The 19,613-nt window shown below is 37.7% G+C and overlaps 1 protein-coding gene across 1 annotated transcript in view; it reads left to right on the top strand.

Annotated features, from left to right (window-relative positions):
• Positions 1-19,613, top strand: part of rem2 (RAS (RAD and GEM)-like GTP binding 2) — a 56,015-nt gene that overhangs the window by 30,436 nt on the left and 5,966 nt on the right. Inside the window, exon 4 of the mRNA XM_032566154.1 lies at positions 7,866-8,043. Coding sequence (XP_032422045.1) covers positions 7,866-8,043 — 178 coding nt within the window. The remainder of the gene's footprint in view (positions 1-7,865; positions 8,044-19,613) is intronic.

Below are 19,613 nucleotides of genomic sequence, written 5' to 3'. Positions count from 1 at the left end.
CCTTTTTCAATCCCTCCATTCATCACCCCTGTGTCTTTATCGATCTCCCCGGTCCTTCATTCCGCTCAGACAGCCAGTCGGACTTGCAGATAGATCGCAAACCAAAGCACCAGACGTGTGCAAAGTGTACATGTTTGCTTTTGATAACGCCAAATGGCAGCAGGAGCGCCTATGCATTTATCGGTGCATACAAACTCGTGTTTGTGAAGGCAGGTGGAGATACGCGTGACCTTTTGTGTTCCATGTAAAGGCCCTGAGCTGCTTTACTCTTGTATCTTGTTTTGCAAAGCAAACAGCTTAAAAGCCAATAGATTGCAATCAGTTTGGCTCTGTTTCCCAGACAGAGAGGAGTATGTTGTATAATGACGGATGCATGCTACACATGCGCGCTCAAGCACTTCTCCAAAAAGGGTCAGAATGTGCTCTGGTGTTTGTTTTTTGTGGGGGTTTTTTTTCCCACAATCAGACAGAATAATAGTTTGAGCGCTATTACAGCCACAGCTTATTATGCAAATTATGTCTCATAGGTGATTCATTGCCCTTAATGTTAATGGTTTCAAATGTTGTGTTGGACTCCAACAGCTAAGTGTTTTTTTCTGGGTACACACTAATGTACAGTATGTGAGCAATGCAGTTATATGAAAGCATCTTGGGGCCCAGGAATGACTGGCTTCTATGTCCGATAATCTGCAAATGAGGACGAGAAGTCAATCACTCAGCAAAAATGCAGCAAAGAAAACTCTTTACACTGACTACAGCTTTATTTGAAGAGAGACAGTTAGAAGCAATAAAGAAGAGAACCCTCGGTTGTTTTTTTTATGTGAAGTGTAGAGTGTTGGATTGAAATATCATGGAGATTTAAATGGTTCATTGAGGTTTCTCTTTGAGTGCGTCCAATAAAAACTCCTGGGTTATGTTTACTCACAGTTATTGAGTCTGTGATGCCAATCCCAAACCCAATGCACACAATCAAGCACAGAAAACGTGTTGTTTCCTAGTGCATTAAAGATTATGGTTGTAACGTGACTAAATTTGAAAAGGTTTCAAAGCATACATCAGTCTTTCATTTCTTTGTCTCAGCATTTGTGTTTTGTTATACTTGCAGTAAACTGCATTCTACCTCAGTCTTATTTTTTCCTTGCATGTCAAATTTGTGCAGTTTTGTCTGATTTCGACATCCAAAGCTACAGGATGGGCCAGAGGTTTTCAGACTTTCTTTTTGCATCAAACATGATGCACTTAAGCTGAATTTGCTTGGGGTAGCCCACACTCGACAAATTCCCAGTCATTTGATATCAGAAGAAAAAATGGAAGATTTTGCTCAGGACCTTTTAAAAAGTCCGTCTTTTAAAAATATTATTTCTGTTCCCCTAATTCCAGAAACAGTTTTGATGTGCGTGCTTTTGAAGCTTTTATGAAAGGATTTGAAAGCACCCATATAATTTTGCTGCAGATTAATGTTTTGATTGTCTGAAAGTCAACAGTAGAGACAAGATAGATAAGTGATGAGCAGAAGCATGAAGCATATGGTGGAGTTATTTTGGGATGCGGCCCCAAGCAGCAGTCATCTGCCAAATTTAAAGCCACCCTGATTTTAATACAGAGTCATGATTGTGAGTTCCTACAGATGCACATTGGCATTCAGTGTCCACTTGTTAAAGTATTGCCAAGAGTTTGCAATATTTTATTTTAATTGTGCCTAATTGAGAGATTCAGAATTCTAAAGTTTTCTTCATTACAATGCAACAGTCTCAGCAACGCAAGGGACTGCTTGGACTGCAATGAATGGGTCGGCTATTTCATTTCCAAGTATCATACTGTATGCTCTTGCCAGTAATATATCTGGCGAAACAGATGGACCCTTCCTGCCCTTGATGCCCAATCCTGATTTAGATAAAACTTGTGGGAATTCAGTTGTACTGTCACAGCGACGGATTCCTAATATGGTGCAACCCTTGTTAGGATGGGAAGTTTAACAGCGCGTTCACGGTAAAACATCTGCTGGAAATAACTTTTACGATCTGTCCAAAACCTCAGTAGTTTAAAGGGTTTACTGTTTCTAGCTTCAAGTTAGCTATAAAAAAATATGCAACTCAAGTGGAAAGAAATTTCCCACAATATTGCTAAGTAATTTTAGATCTTTACCCTTTCCTTATTTTTCCTAACTTGTTAAACAAAAATACAAAGAAGCACCGGAAATGAGAGAATACACTTTTTGTTTCAAAATCCTGAGCCTGAGAGGTACCACTGTGTCATTATTGGCCAAAAATCGGTCAGTGTATTGTGCAAAACTGTCCAAGATTATTTTATTTTATTTTATTTTTTTTTAAAAAGCATTCACTAGTAAATCTAAAAAACCCACATTTTCAGCTGTCAGACTCTACACAAACTGATTTTTATTTCTCACCATGTGCTGTAACTCCAACAGGAAGATATCCATCCTCGTAATTTTCTGCTTCTCTTTTCACCTCTCTCACTAAGACGTGTCCTCTGTGATTTAAAGGGACTGTTTGGATTTATTCAAGTGAAGTTCTTTGACGTTATCGTGAGTAATAACTCCATCTACAACCCTTACCTGTTGTAGATGGACGTCATGTCTCTGTGAGTTAGTCAGACGGTTTTAGCTGAGTTTGGCGATTTAAAACAGAAGAAATTCATATGCACGGGAATCCACCAGTGTATTTGTGGATGTTATTAAGCGCATACATTTTCATAGGGGACCGCAACCAATCCAGCCAGCTATATATATCTCTACTCCATCAGCTCATCTACCGTTCAACTGACTATAAGTTTTCTGGGATCATTTTAAGACATGTATAAGTTTTGTAAAAGGACATCTTCAATGTTGTGTGCCAAATAAGGGTTTGATAATAAATTTAAAACTTTACTCCACTCTTAGTTAACTTAAAGTGGGCCGACATTGCAGCTGATTGGATGGATTGATACAGTTGGTGGTGAGGTGAGGGTTAAAAGGGTTAAGGCCCCTGACATACTTCATCGATTCTCATTGACGTAGACATGCAACAAAGATTGCATCTATTTTGATAGCTCTGCGCGATTCTGATTGATCACAAGTTTGTTCCTGTGTTTTTATGTGGAAATGCGTTCGGATAACATTGTTGACACTTCACTAGGGTCCGGCTTTTGTATCTCCAGGAGACATGAATACTTGTGAAGAATGTTTATCTGACGCTGTGAGGAATTATCTACATTTGTATGATTCTTCACTATCATAGTAATCCTGGAAAGTGGTCTATAAGTCCTGGATGACGATTGCAATGTCGTTGTTCGCAGAAAAGTGTGGCGTTAGCTCCTTGACCTCTTCGTCAAAAGCAAAACAGAGGATTTAGGGTCTGTGCTGTTGTGTGAACAGTGTTTGCAAAGGCAAACAGTCCACAATCACATGACTGTTTGGCTTCGGACAAAGCATGTGGGACCCTTGAGGATCAGGAGTTAGCCTAACCCAACCCGAACAAATTGCTACCACCAATTGGTTGCTGACAAACCCAATAGATTGAATGACGGGTGCCATTATGTCAATGGTTATCGTTCTAGTAAAAATACGGCACCTAGAGAAAAAATTGAGGACACCCAATGAAATATGAAGTTGCTTGACCAGTGCATCCCACGCTTTGAGAACCACCGCCATCTATGTGGTCGAGTCAGTCGAGTGTAAATTTTGGCAGATTCATCATTTCATCAATCAGTGCATCTCTCAGACTGAAAACGTAAAATCAAAGGCTAAATAATACTAAGCTTCTCTACTCTAGTGATTGAAAAAGCCAACTTAGCAAGGAAATTTACATAAGAACAATTTCTAACTTTTGTTTATAAGTATCGACAAACCAAGAACTAAGGAACCTACCTCAAATCAAGCAAAACAACCAGCGACTGCAAGAGCACCAAAGTATTTCATATTTGTAATTTCAGCCAATCACTTCTGTATTTAGCAACTGTGGGACAGTAAAGCCTGTGTTCATGGTGAACTGAGTCTAAAATAACACAGCCCTAATCAGCATGGAGTCTTTCCTTATTAAAGTATTTCACTGTTATTCTCCTGATTGCTCAGTGATGACTGACTGTATTTACAGATGATTTAAATTATTCTGCGTGTGTGGGCCCCGGTGGCTCTGTGTTTGTGTGCGTCTGCGCGTCAGAGGGGTATGTATTGACAGATGGCCCGCTCTCCATGAGCTGAGCAGAGCTGCTTAATCGAGAGAAAAAAGAAGTGGAGAGGGAGCATTAGTTGGCTCTGTCCTGAGTTGCTTTGCCTTCGATAGACGAGGAGACATATTAACTCGGTCACAGCGTTTCTCCTGAAGCACTACGTTGTGATCCTAATTGATGTCTGTGTCTTTACTTGTTTGTTTACAATGATTTATTTGTCCCCTCAATCCCTCTCCGTGCATTCTTAACCTCCATCCCTCTTCCTCCTCCACCTCCTCATCATCTTTCCCCCCATCTCGGAGGGTGACAGGTGGTCGGTAGCTCCCTCTCCTCCTGCCTTCTCGTCTCACCCCCTATTTCCTGCGCTCCATCAAACAGACAGAGCGCGGAGGTCTTGCCGTTGGAGCCTTGTGAATTTTTCAGCTGTCTGAAAATCTCAGGAGGGCAGAAATTTACAGTACCTTCAGGGCAGCGGAGCGGGGACAAGGGCATCCACACATTTACACACGGAGACGCGCGGTCAACAAATTTGCGGAGATCTTGGCGTCTTACAACACGCGTTCAAAACACACTTCAGACCCACAGCAGACAGACGGGGTTATTCGTGCTATTGTATTGATCCACTCAGAAGTGTTTATGGCTCCAGAGCCGTACCTCCTCTGGAAATACAATTTGCATTGAGTAGATGTGGATTTCTGACAGGTTTATAGAAAATACAGTAGGAAGCTGTAAATATGAGCTCACTGCAATCCTTATTCTATTATAACGTCAATTTGCGCATCCGTAAACCTCAAATTGTTTCCTCAGGTGTATTTTTTCTGGCATTGCCTTTACTGGAGGACATAAGTACGTTGGGTATTAGATGTGATGTTTCCAGGTGGCTTTTTTTGTACTGCTTTCCTACAGAAAAAAACATCTAGATCTTCAACTGTTGCTCAAATGTGCATTTTACTTTTATAATGTTTCACAGTAAGATTTTGGAAACTTTCATTGTTTCTGTTTTGAACCAACTGTGTATCTGTGACACTAGATTAGTTACAGGAAGAATGACCTTGATTAATAAAACATCACAGTTCCATAGTATAAGTTAAACATAAGACTGTATAACATGTAACATGTTACATGTCACCTATACCAACCACTTGATATCAATTTCTCTGGAAACTGTAGCATAACAAAATGCATGAGTGTTCAAAATATTGTTTTCTTGCCTTCCTGTCAGGACCTATTAATTATATATACGAGATGCAGAGACGTGTCGCACCTTATGTGCGAGTAGCCACAGTAAAACATTGATGAGGATAACAAGGGCAAAACAACTTTAAATAGTTCTTAGCGTCTTATATTAGCCATTAGCAAGGCTAAAATTGTTAGTATTATTAAAACAACTGTATTCTCTAGACACTACAGATTATTTCTTTATCTTTTCCAAAGGGTTAACAAAATGTCAAAATCTTGTATTTTGTATGATGGATAGAATTAGAAAGCTAAAAAGAATAAAACAGAGCATGTTTGCTGTACCGTGTTCAGCCCCTGTCATCTGCTGAAAGTATTGCTCTCTCTAGCTCTCTTGCAGCCTGAATGACCCACAGACATTTTTCAACATATCAATGAAAATAATATTTTCTCTTCAGTTAATTCTTATCTTTCTGTGCTTCATTTGAGTTCATTTTAAACACCTCTCTGATACAGAAAATCATAACAGCGAGTTTGCTTTCCAACTTAATTGTTTCCATACTAAACTGTTGGTTTCTCTGAAGACCTGAAAGCTCTCAAATATTTGCAGTTGAATTCTTGGTTCACCTTTAGCTAAAGAAAATACAAAATATTTAGATGGATATTTTACCTTTATGGAACAACACAAGTACAACAAGCTGATTTTAGCTGGGTCTACTTTAATTTAAAAACAGCAGTGCCTTAAGAGTAATGGGTGCTACTCCTTTAGTTCCCAAGCAACAGCTGTCAGTGTTTCTCACAAATAGAAATATTTCTAACTAGCCAAATTATTTTTTGTTATAGGTTAGGGAATTGTGTGGGAGTCTTTTTTTTTCGGCCGCTAACTGGCAATGTACAGCAATAGAAGTTTTTGACTTTTTTTAAACCTACTGGTAATTGACCCATGTCTAACCTGGATCATTTCCTGGATGACCAAAGTCTCAGAGGAAATGCGGGAGGCAAAAATTCAGACGCTTCTACTCTGTGTTTGGTGTAAAACATTGTCACCAGGGAACTTTTCAAACTCACAAACGATTCTGTGAATTTATGCATGGAGAATCCATTTGAAAATGTTCTCACTTTTTCAAATTTTTCATGGATTTTCAGTTTTTTGTTTGTCAAAATTATCCTCGTTCTTTAGCCCTGATAGTCCTAAATGGAGTGCCGGCGATCCAGTCAAATTTGCAGTACCATAATTCCCACACTTTGCGCTATCTGAAATATTCCAGTGGTTTCTGAAAGGGGAGATGTTGCGCTTTCCAGCCAATATTGGGCTATTATGGTAATTTCACCCCCGCCGTAACAGGGGCACTCTTTTAATAGACAGTAAATTGCGAAAATAACATAAATTCAGATTTTGAATAAATGGGCAAATACAGTATATTTACTCATAGGACATTTAAAGAACTGCGTACAATTAAAATAAGCAAAAATATCCAGAAGATTTTTAATTTAGGACATAAAGGATTAATCCATATTTAAAATATAAATATCTACTAAAACTCTTTGTCATCAAATATTTTTTAGTTTTCTCCACCAAGCTAGTTGGGGGCTTTTGTTTACATCTGCTTTAAACTGAGACCGGTCTGTTCACATGAAGTTTTTTTTTAACATTGCGCATACCACCTTTAATGAATGTTTAACCAACATTTAAAGGAGGTCACAGGTTTATCCACAATCGCTTTGCATTTAATTGCAAGCACAGGACTCTCAGCTTGTTGAACTCTTAATCCTTCGGTATTTGCCACATATTAGATTTTTTTGACTAAACCAGATTAAGGAGGTAATATGATTTAGGGACTGTGATGAACAACCAGGTCAGCAAGTCGTCAGCTGGTCTGCAGATGATCTCTAGATATGATCACTTCTTTTGTTTTTTGTTTTTTAAGATCTGCTGCATAATCTTTGACTAAGTCGGACAAACACAGAAGCAAACTCAGAAATGCACAAATCTCCTCATGACCCAATTCGCCCTGATAAACTTCATTCAGTCCAATCTGAACTCGGCTGTCTGAACCAGACAGGGAGAGCTGGGGAGCACAGAGATGCTTGAAGGCAGTTTCTGAACTGCTGTTTCTGACAGAGCCACTCACATTAATTGAGCCTCTGTGACAGAAAGTGCCAGTGGGCTCTTAGTGGTCATTGTTAAGAGGGTCAGGAGAATCAAAGTGAAGCATGACACGCACGCAGTCATGTTAACCAGAGCCTCCACGGCGTCCTCATGGGACAGTGCTAAAAACTTGAGTGCCGCCTGCTTGGCAGTAGCTCCAGTGTTGGGGAGAGAGAAATGTTCAAGGACGAATTTTTAATCCATTAATGGCATGTAAGAGATCCTGTGTCGCATGTAGCATCTACCTGACATTCCACACCTGGCCTGGTGTAAGTTGATCCCTACTCAGTGTGTGCAAACTAATCTTGTCCAGCAGAGTCTTGCAAGCATTATACATTCGTGTATGTGTTTGTGTGTGCTTTGCGATCCCCAGGACCTGTCCACTCTGCAGTGTGATGTGTGTATCTTGGTGTTCTCAGTGACCGACAGGCGAAGTTTCCACCGCACCGCCCAGCTCCGCCTCCTTCTCAGGGAGTCCCAGCCACAAACGCCCATCATCCTGGTGGGCAACAAGAGCGACCTCGTCCGGTCCCGTGAAATCAGCTCAGAGGGTAGGTAGAGCTCGGGTCTTTAAAGTTGTACGCACCCACATCTGCTGATGACTTTGAAAATGCTTCACGGCTCAAGCTAAACGTGAAGTTTGATATTTCTCCATACTCGCCTAAACACTTTTCAGGGGAGTCTTGTGTTTCTGATGTCTGCCCTGCACTCCATGAAGGTCAGGACTCAATGTAAAACAAACCTCGAAAGTTTTTTATGACATACCTTTCCTACAGTTTGATGTTCCTTTAAAAAGACATCTTAGAAAGTTTTAGAGAGCTCAGTTTTTGTCCCAATTGTATAAAGCAGTTGCTTGGCCCTCACTTCCCTTTTTCACCGCATCACCGGTTCCCAATACAGTTCAGTTGTTTACAAGACAGGAAGTCGGCTCTTTGAAAGGTCATAGTGCCTCCCATTATTGTTACCAAGGTAATGTTTCCTTTAAAAAGCACGATTAGCATTTTAAGGGTCTGTAGCCGCAGGTCTGTTACACAGCAAACTGCAGGCTTGCTAACAGATTCTATAGCCCAGCTAATAGCAGCTTGTTAGATTCCCAGAGTTACTCGACAAAATAACAAAGTGACAGGAAGCAATTGTATTCTGCACAAAAAGCCAACTTATTAACTAGTACTAGAGTCAGAGGCTGTCGGGTTTTCTGGCTTTGTGAATCAAAAGTCAAATGACAATATCATAACTACAACAATCAGCACAATATTTTTTTTCACAATATAATGATAGTTGCTTTAATGTTGTATATAAAAACAATCACATCGTGGCCCGCCTCTATGTCTGCATTTCTTGTTTGTTTGTTTTTTGTTACATTAAAACCATAAAACCATGGTTCAGTTTCCATTTTGGTCATGATTCTGTCAATCCTGTAAAGTGGTCATTTTGAGAGAAAGCAGACCCAGCCATCATACTATAAATGTCTGATCTTCTCTCTAAAGGCTGTACAGCTAAGATAAACACTGTTTCTGAGCTAAATCACTGCATTAGTGCCATGCAGTCATGAATCTATATTTGATAGAAATTATAGCTAATCCATGCTGTGAAAACCCAATTTGCTGTATATGCAATAGTATCCTATGCCAGGGTTACCTTTATTCTTTTATAAGGTTTTAATAGTCCGCCTTTAACCAGGGAATAGATAGAATATTCAAAATAATTGGTTTGCCCCCTTTAATATCTCACTTTATCTTCTTTCCACAATGTCACCTTCTACTCAGCAGAGGGCACTCTTACAGATTGCAGATGACATTTGGCCTTAGTGCCATCAAATGAGTTCTTTAGTTGACTCTCATTGTTAAATGTGTCTGTTGTTGGGTGTAAAACATGATTCCTACCATCTGTTTCTCAGGCTGCCCAGTAATATAGATTAAAGAGCAAGGCATTTGTGCTGTTTTTGGAAACAATGCAAATAAAAACATTGATTTAAAGCCTTTGTACCACAGAGATTTTTGATTGGCCATGGAGGTGAGGATTGATTAACAGAAAAGGTAAATGCAGACACCTATAGTATATTTTATTTGAACATATCTGTTTTTTATTGTAAATATCCATATTGTGGTTTGTGTCATGGTTTGTCATGTAAAACTATAAAGATTGCTTGCATAATGTGAGTTGTGCTAATGGTATGCTACGGTGTTTCCCCTGTTTTAATAGAAAAGTTGGCAACTCTATTCATTGGTTGCAATAAATTGAAAAATTGCAAACCATGCAAAGAAAATCACTTTCTCCACAATACTCATTAAAGAAATTTTGTTACCATCTGCATAATCCTTGCTAATGATATTTCTGTAGCTCTTGTAACTGGTGTTTATTGACACTGACCATGAATATTTATTAAACAAACTGCATTAGTGGTTTTTTAAATTATTTTTTAAAAAGGGACTGCTTTGTGAATATGAAAATTATAGCATGCTACCAAGCATTAAATAATTTATTTTTTGGTCTGCTTAAGAGGGTGGTTGAATAAATTATTTTACAAGCTTATAACTAAATATTATAATAGTCACAAAAGAGGGTAAGAAATATCAATGCTGCAAATGTTATATTGTGGATTTACTGTACAGTGTGTAACTTTTTCTTCTTACTTAATCTTTCATTTTTAAATGTGTCCACAAATCAAGTTCTAAATTAAGTCATTATTATATGGCTGTATTAACCCAGTTAAAACTTAATTTAAAAGCATGCTTTTTTACAGACTGCAAAACAAATACAAATCCGAGATCCACTGTCAATTACCTTAAATTCAGTGATATGTTTTATGGGACTTACACATTGGTTGTTAGAATCAAAGCAGCTTTATAGTAAATTTGGCTAAATATGGTATATATTACAAAATGAATCATCAATTAAACAACTGAAATGATGTGTGTTGTTTTACTTTACTTTAAGGTTAGAGTTTTTCACAAACATGCACGGCATTGATTTTATACATTGCATTGGATTTGGGACTGTCATCGGCCAAAGACCTAATCTTATACCATTCTAGCAAAAAATCCCGACTGAATCTATGCCGAGTGGCAGAGTGTAAACAATCTCCAAAAATTATACTCTGTATTGCTTTGAATTACTGACAACTGTGGTTAGAGCAAAAGGTACAATCATGTAGTTGTTTTAAGTTGATTTTACTAGTGTATTATTATGGTGGGGTAACAGTTTGACAGGTGCCCCGACCTTAAACCTCTGCACCTCAAAAGGGTGCAAAGGCTTAAGGTTTGCCCCAACCAGAATTTCACAGGTTACTGTGTGAAGAACGCAATATACAAAATTTAAAGCAGTCTTTGTTTCTTTGTGTTGCCTTCAAGCAGTTCTTCAAATGGAATATCTTGAATGGAACATCTCTTGTAATTATAGTTATCTATCCTGACATTTTTGCTGCTGTTTTCAATAAGGAGTGCCTAAAAGCCCAGAATAGAAGTGTGCAAATAATACATGCCCTCTCTCCCACACATAACACACACAGACATATCCGTTTTCCAAAAAAACAAACCTTGGTTACTAGCTATGTACCAGACTCTGTCTTTGAGCAATAAAATTTATGGGGTTAACTATTGGCAAAACAAAAAATGTCATAATTTTGTAAAATATAGAAATACATATTTGTTTTTCAGGCAAAATTTGTTAAAACGCATAATGTGTAAGACTGAAGCAACATGACTTTAACAGCATCCAGATCTGAATTGTTTTATGAATCACTGCATTAAATAAACAACAATCTAGTTTATACCAACAGTAATACACGTCTTATGTCTATTTATTGATTCATTGACTCTATAATTGACATTTATTTGAATTATACAGCTGCTTATTCTCAGGTATTTATAGTTGACAATGGGAATAAATGAATCACAACTTACTGTATGTAATTTTTTAAAATGAAGTACCACAACTATACGTAATGCACACTAATTCCTCAGAGTGAATAAAATTCAGTGTCTGCTGCCTTGTTTATGCATTCCAACTGAGAGCTTTATCGCTTAAATTCCTCAAATCTTGTTTTGTTCAAAAACATATTTGAGCAACACCTACAGACAACACTTCCAATTGGTCAGAGTTTGCAAGCCTTGACTTACAACCAATGATTGATGTTTGTGTTGGTTGACCAAAACGTAAAATGCACCTTCTTTGCTTTGAATATTAAAAAATGTGTGACAAAAGGCGCTTCTTGGCAATTTAATGTAGGACACCGCCTCTATATGTACAATTCAAGACAATGCTGCGTTTTTAGGGATGGTTGGCAATCCTAGTCAGAATCTCATAATTGCTTCACTTATTCTGGAAAACTTTGAGTCACCTTCACTCTGTAACAGCATCCACACCGAAAAGTATCCTAGGAGAGAGTATTGGAGTATAAAAAGTAGTTGCATTGAAAAAAGTAGTTTCTGACCTACTGAAACACTTCCTGTCCAAGGTCGATTTTTCTGCCATTTTTACTATTTGTTGGAAATAGTGAAGAATATTTCAGCCTTATTCTTTTTTATGTTTAAATATGTTATTTGCAAAATAGGGATGCAAAGATGGGCAGTGTTGTGTCTACAGTTTAAGCTTAACTGACCGTTCAAATATTTACATGTTTAATAGATTTTGAGTATTTAAAAAAGCATCATTTTTATTATTTGTACAAAATTAAAAAAACCCCTCAAAAACCTGGTGGGCATGAGAGTCACAGTCAATAAAAATGATAAATCATATTAATAGGACATTTAAACATTGTATAAATAATGACATTTTTTTATTAAGAAGTGACACACTCAAAATATTTTAAGATTTTATTTAAGTGTTGAACCATGGCACTTTTGGCCTTCCATAGACTAGTGCGTGTCACTTCTGCTATCCTGCTGTCTTGTTGTTGTCACTGTTGTGGCATTTTAGTTGACTGTTAATTCTAAATAATGACGGCTATATTGCTGTCTTCAAAGCTTTCCCATCAGCCTCAGCTGCACGCTGCTACATCATCCATGGCGTTGTGAGCTCATGACAGCAGAATATATTTCTTTGTTTATGCGCAATGTAGTTTCACTGTTATGGATCAATCAGAAATGAACTCAGTAGAATCATCTGATGGGATGTTTCTGAGTAAATTCATTGGGCTCTTCGGTGAATGTTTCATGGCGTGCTGCCAGGCCGAGCTATTATCTAGATTTCATTAATGTTTAGAATAGAAATTAGTTCACAGGGGAGTCCAGTGGGAGGAAAACGATTGACCTTGATTACAATTTCAAATCAGTGTGCGCACACAGAGATGGAAGAACCTGAAACATCCGCCGTAATCTCAGCAATTTCAGCCGCATGTCAAGTTAGCAAAAGCAAGCGTTGTCGCTTTGTCCCCTTTGGGTTTTTCCGCTTTTTTTGTTTTGTTTTGCTTTCCAGATGGCAGGTCTCTATTTGCATTATCTGCCTCTAGCAGGACCACAGCTCCTGCTATCTTTATGTTCTTTTGGAGCCACCATATGTGCACGAGCGGCTGCACGTCCACAGACACATTCGATGTGCTAACGAGCGCTCCCACCATCTCTCTCCCCATCTACTCGCTGCCTGATGTCGGCGGGGCTGTTGTAAAGCGAGGGCTGTGATAAGAAGGATGAGAGGAAGAGGAGTGACACAGGGAAGGACGGGTGTACGAGAATGATATGTGTGTGTGTGCGAGTCTCTGAGTGGGAACCTCATCTTTAAAGGAGATGTGTGTGATGCATTGTGCGAATGTGTGGTGGGAGAGAGTGAGGCCTATTCTGCTGTCCTTGAAAGAGTCACAATGAGTTCCTAAACCCTCAGACTGAGCGCAGTTTAGCACAGGAAGGCGATGGGAGAGTTTTGCAGCCACACTATGCTTATGGCTAACCTGATTTTACATTCTCAACTATTGTGTCCAGCAGACTTTTGTATTTTGTGGCACATATTTGGAACAATATGCCTGACTAGCCCGCCAAGTTCACTGAAAATTGTCTTGTTTTTCATTATACCTCCATGAACGAGAGTAGAATTGTAGAATTTCTGCTGTGATTTCTAAAAAGAGTCATAAAAGGATTCTAAATTACAGAAACAAATACAGATTCAAACTTAAAGTGAGGTTCTGTATCATATTTCAGCTGCTTTTATGTTGTCAGTTGCATCTTACCATTTCTTCATTAATAGTCAAACGATCTCATATCCTCGCTGATTCAAAATGGATGACCCTCACCAGAGTGGGTGATGATAAACATTCCCTTAGAAAACGCTCTCTTTGATCTGCCTTGGCACACACTGTTAATCATTTACATTTATTTTCTTATTTTTTTCTACAAAGGCTCTACTTGATTTTAAACAGCAAATTAACATTTCTGTTATTGCGCTAATAAATTCTGCATTAAAATGTATTACATGTATTCATATGAATAAAGTGTAGTTATTGTTTTTCTATACGTACATATATGTAGAATATAAATATACAGTATAATATTGTAAATTGACATTTGATTTATTATTAAGTATTTTTAATTCGTTGCTCTTCTGCTCTTTATCCAACTTATAACCCATGATGCCTCACACAAACTTCATCAAAATCCACTACATGCATGATACGGATGAAAAAATGTTAGAGTATCAAAGTTTACTCTTTAAATTGGATAATTTAATCATAGCACGTCTTTTGTCCAAGATTGGGAGGATGACCTGAAGAAATGGTCACTGATGATGTGAAACATCATATTTATCTGCCACATCAACTTCACTGCTGCCGACAGAGAACGAATGTAAAACTATAATAGAATTTGATATTGTCCTGTTGTTTTCTGTGCTCTTAGCTTTTGTGTTTTGCAGTGAAGCAATTTAATTAGCATTTGTCTAATATCTTTGTACACTTAAAATAAGTAAGAATTAGCCTAAAGGTAACTTCTAATATAATATTAAGGAATGATTGACTTTAAAACAGCTCCTATATTTGTTGAAAAGTTACTTGTAAGTTAGTTTTCTCTTATTTCAAATGTACTAAGATATCTGCACTAGAAACTAGTCAAAAAAATACTTGCTAAGATTTCGTTTTTGCAGTGTGGAAGCTTTTAGTTGTGCAACAAAATGACACTCCAAAGGGATGGATGAATGGATGGAAAAGCGTGTTCATGATTTAAAATGGATATTATCATTACTCTCATTCAAGAGATAAATTTAAATTTAAAAGTGAGGACCTGTCAAAATGCTATGTGCAGTAGATGCAGTCATAATGGACAAAATTTGTAAAAAAATGTCCTCATAGTTGAGGAAGGCTAATTGCTAATCAGACCTTAGCCCCCGTATGGAGTAATTTCTATGCATATAAAACAACTTGCACTCAAAATTCTCATGAAAAGTTATATTAGCTAATCATAAACCTCATTTGCATGAGACCATTGTTTAGTTTGGCGTCGGCTTACTTCGAGTCATAATGACCCAACTGATTAACATTCATGATTATAGGCCTCAGGCTGTGAGCTTCGTCATTCCACAGATGTTTCAAACCAGACGTTGAAAAAAAAATAGAGAGAGGGAAAAATGAAAGATTAAGCTAAGAAGGGACCCTGTTAGTGTGGTTAATTCCACAGAGAACACAGTACTTGGTGGTGCTGATGGGATAACGGTTTCCCCTGGCATCACATCTAGAGTGTTGTCGCTGCCACGAGAGGAACTTGACAAGGACACAACTTCATGATGCATTTAGCACGGACAACAGAGCTTTCCTGTCCACATTAATTGTTTCCATTTGTCCTCATTTCTGGTGTTTTAATGACATTTTTCAATTCCACAAAAGTGGAAAAAACATATGAAAATTGTCCAAAATCAGCTCTGGTCCCGATAGAGTTATACTGGCAGAGCAACTATTCTCAGCTGATTAGGAGTGATACAAAAAAACAGTTTCAGCACACAAAATTGAGCATGTAAAATGAATGCTGCTCAGTTGAACAGCAACAAACTACACAGTGCTCTCATGGGGAGCCCGCACTGGCATCGCTGCACTGCGTTGTGCTAATTGGTGCAGTGCAACTGGCTGGGGTTGTCAAAATAATCTACATTTTACTGATAATCAATGACAAAAAAAAGGATTTCTTCCAAAATACCCATATTCATTCAAATTTATATGAACAAAGACATTTTCTTTGTCCAGATTCTGAACTTTTCGGAGTTGCAATATGTACACACTACTTTCTAAACTAAAGCAACTTAAAGATGCCAATTAACCTAGCATGCATGTTTTTGTAATGAGGGAAAGAGCTGAGGTATGGGGGCATTTTGCTGCAATAAGTCAACAGCTTATATTTTCAATCTGAAAGTATAAGCTCTATTTTGCTCTGTTTCAAAACTTGTAATTCTTTGAGCTTAAATTTTCAATTTGAAAGCATCACCTTGAGAGAAATCGCATATGCACTATGAGAACATGCAACCTGTATGCAGACCAAATGCCAAAAGACACAAACGCTGGTTCTCCTTGCTGCAGAGCAGCGCTGTTAAAACCGTCACCACTTTAGCCTTTTTTTTATTTAAAGTTTACATTAAAGCTGACAAAAGTCCACTAGAATCTATTCAAAATGCAACCTATGTAAAACTACCAGAAACAGAAATTTAACAGAGCTGCTACTGAATATATTCACATGAGCCAGATCCTTTTCTTAGCCTGTACTATAATTACTTGTTCGGCTTTATTCAAGGTACATTCTTCACTTTGAATAAGGTGAAGTGCACACTTCAACTTGAAGATGAAAAACATCGACAGCAATGACTGTCATCTTGTCCACTTTCTTGCTAAACAGGAAAGTCGGTATGTTTTTGCTAAGTGACAGTTTTTCTTATTTGTTTGGAACTAATTATGAAAACAAAATTGCCATACTGCTAAACATGAACATGTTTTCTGATATATATATAAGAACTCTATTGCTTTATTGATGGGATACTGACAATTTTAACTTTATTATTCATTTTTTGTCTTTATAATATTTAATTATAGTATCATAAAACATGCACGAATGCAACATGAGTTTACCTTTCAAACCAAACTCAGACATAAATGTACCTTTTTAATGCGTTATACCAGATAGTAGATTTCAAATTCTGATCAGAATAATAAAGACGTGAATTGAGTTTCTTAAAAATATATATCTCGTATGATGCAAAAGCATATAGCAATTTCATATCTGCTAAAGTACCATCCATGTACAAAAGTATAAAAAAAATAGCATTTCTGTCAGAAATGGATAAATCTGAGTACTTCTTCTTTTTGTTGTGTTGTGAAAAATCCCTTCCTCTTCTGCACTTTCAGTTACTGCTGACTAATATCCACTGGAGGAAAGGTAGTGACTACTGATGACTAATTCATTCAAAAGAATATCAAGCACAGCATAACTATGGGTGGGGCTTAAAATTAAGATTAGCATGTTGCTCGGGTCATTCCAGTCTGGATTCAGACGGCAGATGTCTTCCACTCTGCCCAGTTTAGGCAGCTTTGCCGTTCCTTCAATTACCCCTTACCTTGCCCGCCTCTTTGAAACCCAACTGCACCTTCACTTTCTCCTTTTCATCCCGTTGGAGTGAATCGATCTTGGCACTGTTGCTCTCATGCTGCTCTGCTGTTCACCGACGGAGAGGTGTTCCTTTTCATCTTTTCGGAGCAACATGAAGGTCTTAGAGAATATAAACAGTGCTGAACAGAATAGGAGAGGAGGCTTTTGGCACAGCAAACATCTGGCATTTGCCTTTTTGCTGCATGATAATGAGGGTGTGGAATAAGGAGTAGGAATACTAAACAGGAATTTGAGCGCCTTTATAAAATCTGACGTTTTAAAAATCTGAATGGGCAAGTTGTTTCTCAATATTGCCTCTTGATAGACAGAAGTAGGTTTTTACATCTTTGTTGTAATTTGCCTTTTGAAGTATTTTCTAAAGGAGTAACAAATCTTTTTCCATTGTAGGATTTATGTAGACTAAACTCTTAAAAAAAGGAATAAAGAATCAATATCTGTTTCTCCTTATCCTTAAGCTATGGTTGCTTTTTTTTTCTCCTCTGGAATCTATAGATTTACAGAGACTTTCCAAAGTATTTATATCCCTCCTTTTGATATCTTAAGCGACATTTTACTACAATTATCGATACATTTCATTTCGTGGTAGGTCTCCACAAGTTTTGTTTATCTATAGACTGAAAATTTTGCCCAATCTTCTTTGCAGAATAGCTCAAGAACATGGTTTTTTTTCTGAGTGATGGCTATTGTGTACAGTTGGACATTAGTGGATGGGGAAAATCATCCACTGACAGTCAGTCAGAAGTCTAACAAAAAAAAAACTTGTCTGTTTTCCTTTTTTTCTAACCGTGTCCTCAGGTTTTCTTCGATACAAAATTCTGTTGCCAATTTCCGATTGGCAACTGTCGGAAATTGGCCTTCTGATTCTAAATTTTAATGATTTCTCATTAAGGAAGACATAAAAACAGTCTTCAAAATATCTTTTGAGCATCATCAATTATTTTACACCAGAAGCAGAAGTGCTGTCACACCATTGAGAGAGTTACAAAGTCATTTACTATAACAAAGGCAAAGACAATAGAGAGTTGAGATTTGAAACCGTCTTCTATAACTTATGTCTGCAGCGTCCATAGTAGAGAAAATACAACTGTACTCTGAAATATGCAAAAGAGAAACTAATTTGAAATCCATCCTCTTCAATTTCTAGCAGAGGTTTAAAGTAGTAAAAAAAAAACGTGTGAGCAACCTCATTGTCAGTCTTCCTGTCTCAAATCCTGAAGGATGTGCAATAATGTTTCAAAATGCAGTGAAAAATACTGTTTCCTTGTAAATAGCTTCTTCCGCCTCAGTTCATCCTCTGATATCATTTGAGACACATTGCTAAGATTGTAGATAACCAACTATAGATCTCTTTTCTTCAGGAACATCTAGGTGTGTCGTGATGATAAATTTTGCTGGATGATAAATTGTTCATCCAGCAATAATGCAATGTTGCAATAAAATAATCATTTCTGATTATTGCAATCAGAAATGATTGCAATAAACGATAATATCGTTGTTTTGAGACCATTTTCAAGTAGCATATCATCACCTTCCTAAAATAATGGCCTAATTAATTTTTTTTTTTCCTTAAAGTAATTTTGGAAGAAAAAAAACCATTTTGGAAAACAATGTCTTACGCCTTTATTTAGGCGACAATGTTGATAATGGTACTATAATTCAAGCTTGCCCTCTCAAAGACCAATAAACTCACATTTTTTAAAGAACACAACGCTGGAACCGAAAGATGCTTTAAATGTTCAAAATAAAACACAAAAGACAAAAACATTAAACAAAAAACCCAAACATTTTATCATGAATTAAATGGATTATGAAGTGTCTGCAAACAAAATGACTCTTCAAGAAATATTAATTGTCAGCGTGGAAATGATTGAGCTCATTTTAATTTATCATGCGATTAATTGCTTATTGTGACAGGCTTAGCAGCAGTATCTCTAAAAGACTGTTCTTGTCGTTTGAACCTGGCTGCGTCTGGTACGGCACGAACTAGATACGATTTTTGACGTCCCATCTGGCCGGTCAACAGTCGGGTTTGTTGTCAGCGCATCTCTAATTCATACGCTGGTTCTCTCCTTTCACCCGGTGCTGTGTTTTCACTCTTCTCCTGCCCTCACTTTCTCCTCTTTTCTGATATTGCACAGCATTAACTCCATCTTCCGTTTTTATTTCCCCTTGCTTGTCTTCTTGCCTGTCTCTTCAATTCACTTTCCCAAGTGCTCTTGACAGATCATTCAATCAGCCGCTGCTGGTATTGGGGCGAATCCATTTGCTGATCCAGTTTGGGATTTGCTTTATTTCCTCCCACCATTACCTCTGCCGTTATTATGTGCCAGAGCAGAGGTTCGACAGCTGCTGAGGTCGGATTAGTACACCCAGATCAAATCTGTGCCTGTTTTTGTGTCTGTGCCTTTCGTACTGAATGCTCATGCCATCAAAACTCAGGTAGATAAAGCGCTTGCAATGCTCAAGGATATGAACGTTGATAGATACAGGGTTAAAGTTCAGACTGTCCTGTTGGACCAGGGTCACAGAACTGATACCAGCTTTCTTTTAAA

This window comes from Xiphophorus hellerii, chromosome 6, assembly GCF_003331165.1.
Source record: "Xiphophorus hellerii strain 12219 chromosome 6, Xiphophorus_hellerii-4.1, whole genome shotgun sequence".
Classification (NCBI taxonomy): domain Eukaryota; kingdom Metazoa; phylum Chordata; class Actinopteri; order Cyprinodontiformes; family Poeciliidae; genus Xiphophorus; species Xiphophorus hellerii.
Note: the sequence above shows the minus strand (reverse complement) of the source record. Positions and strands in the feature narration are given on the sequence as shown.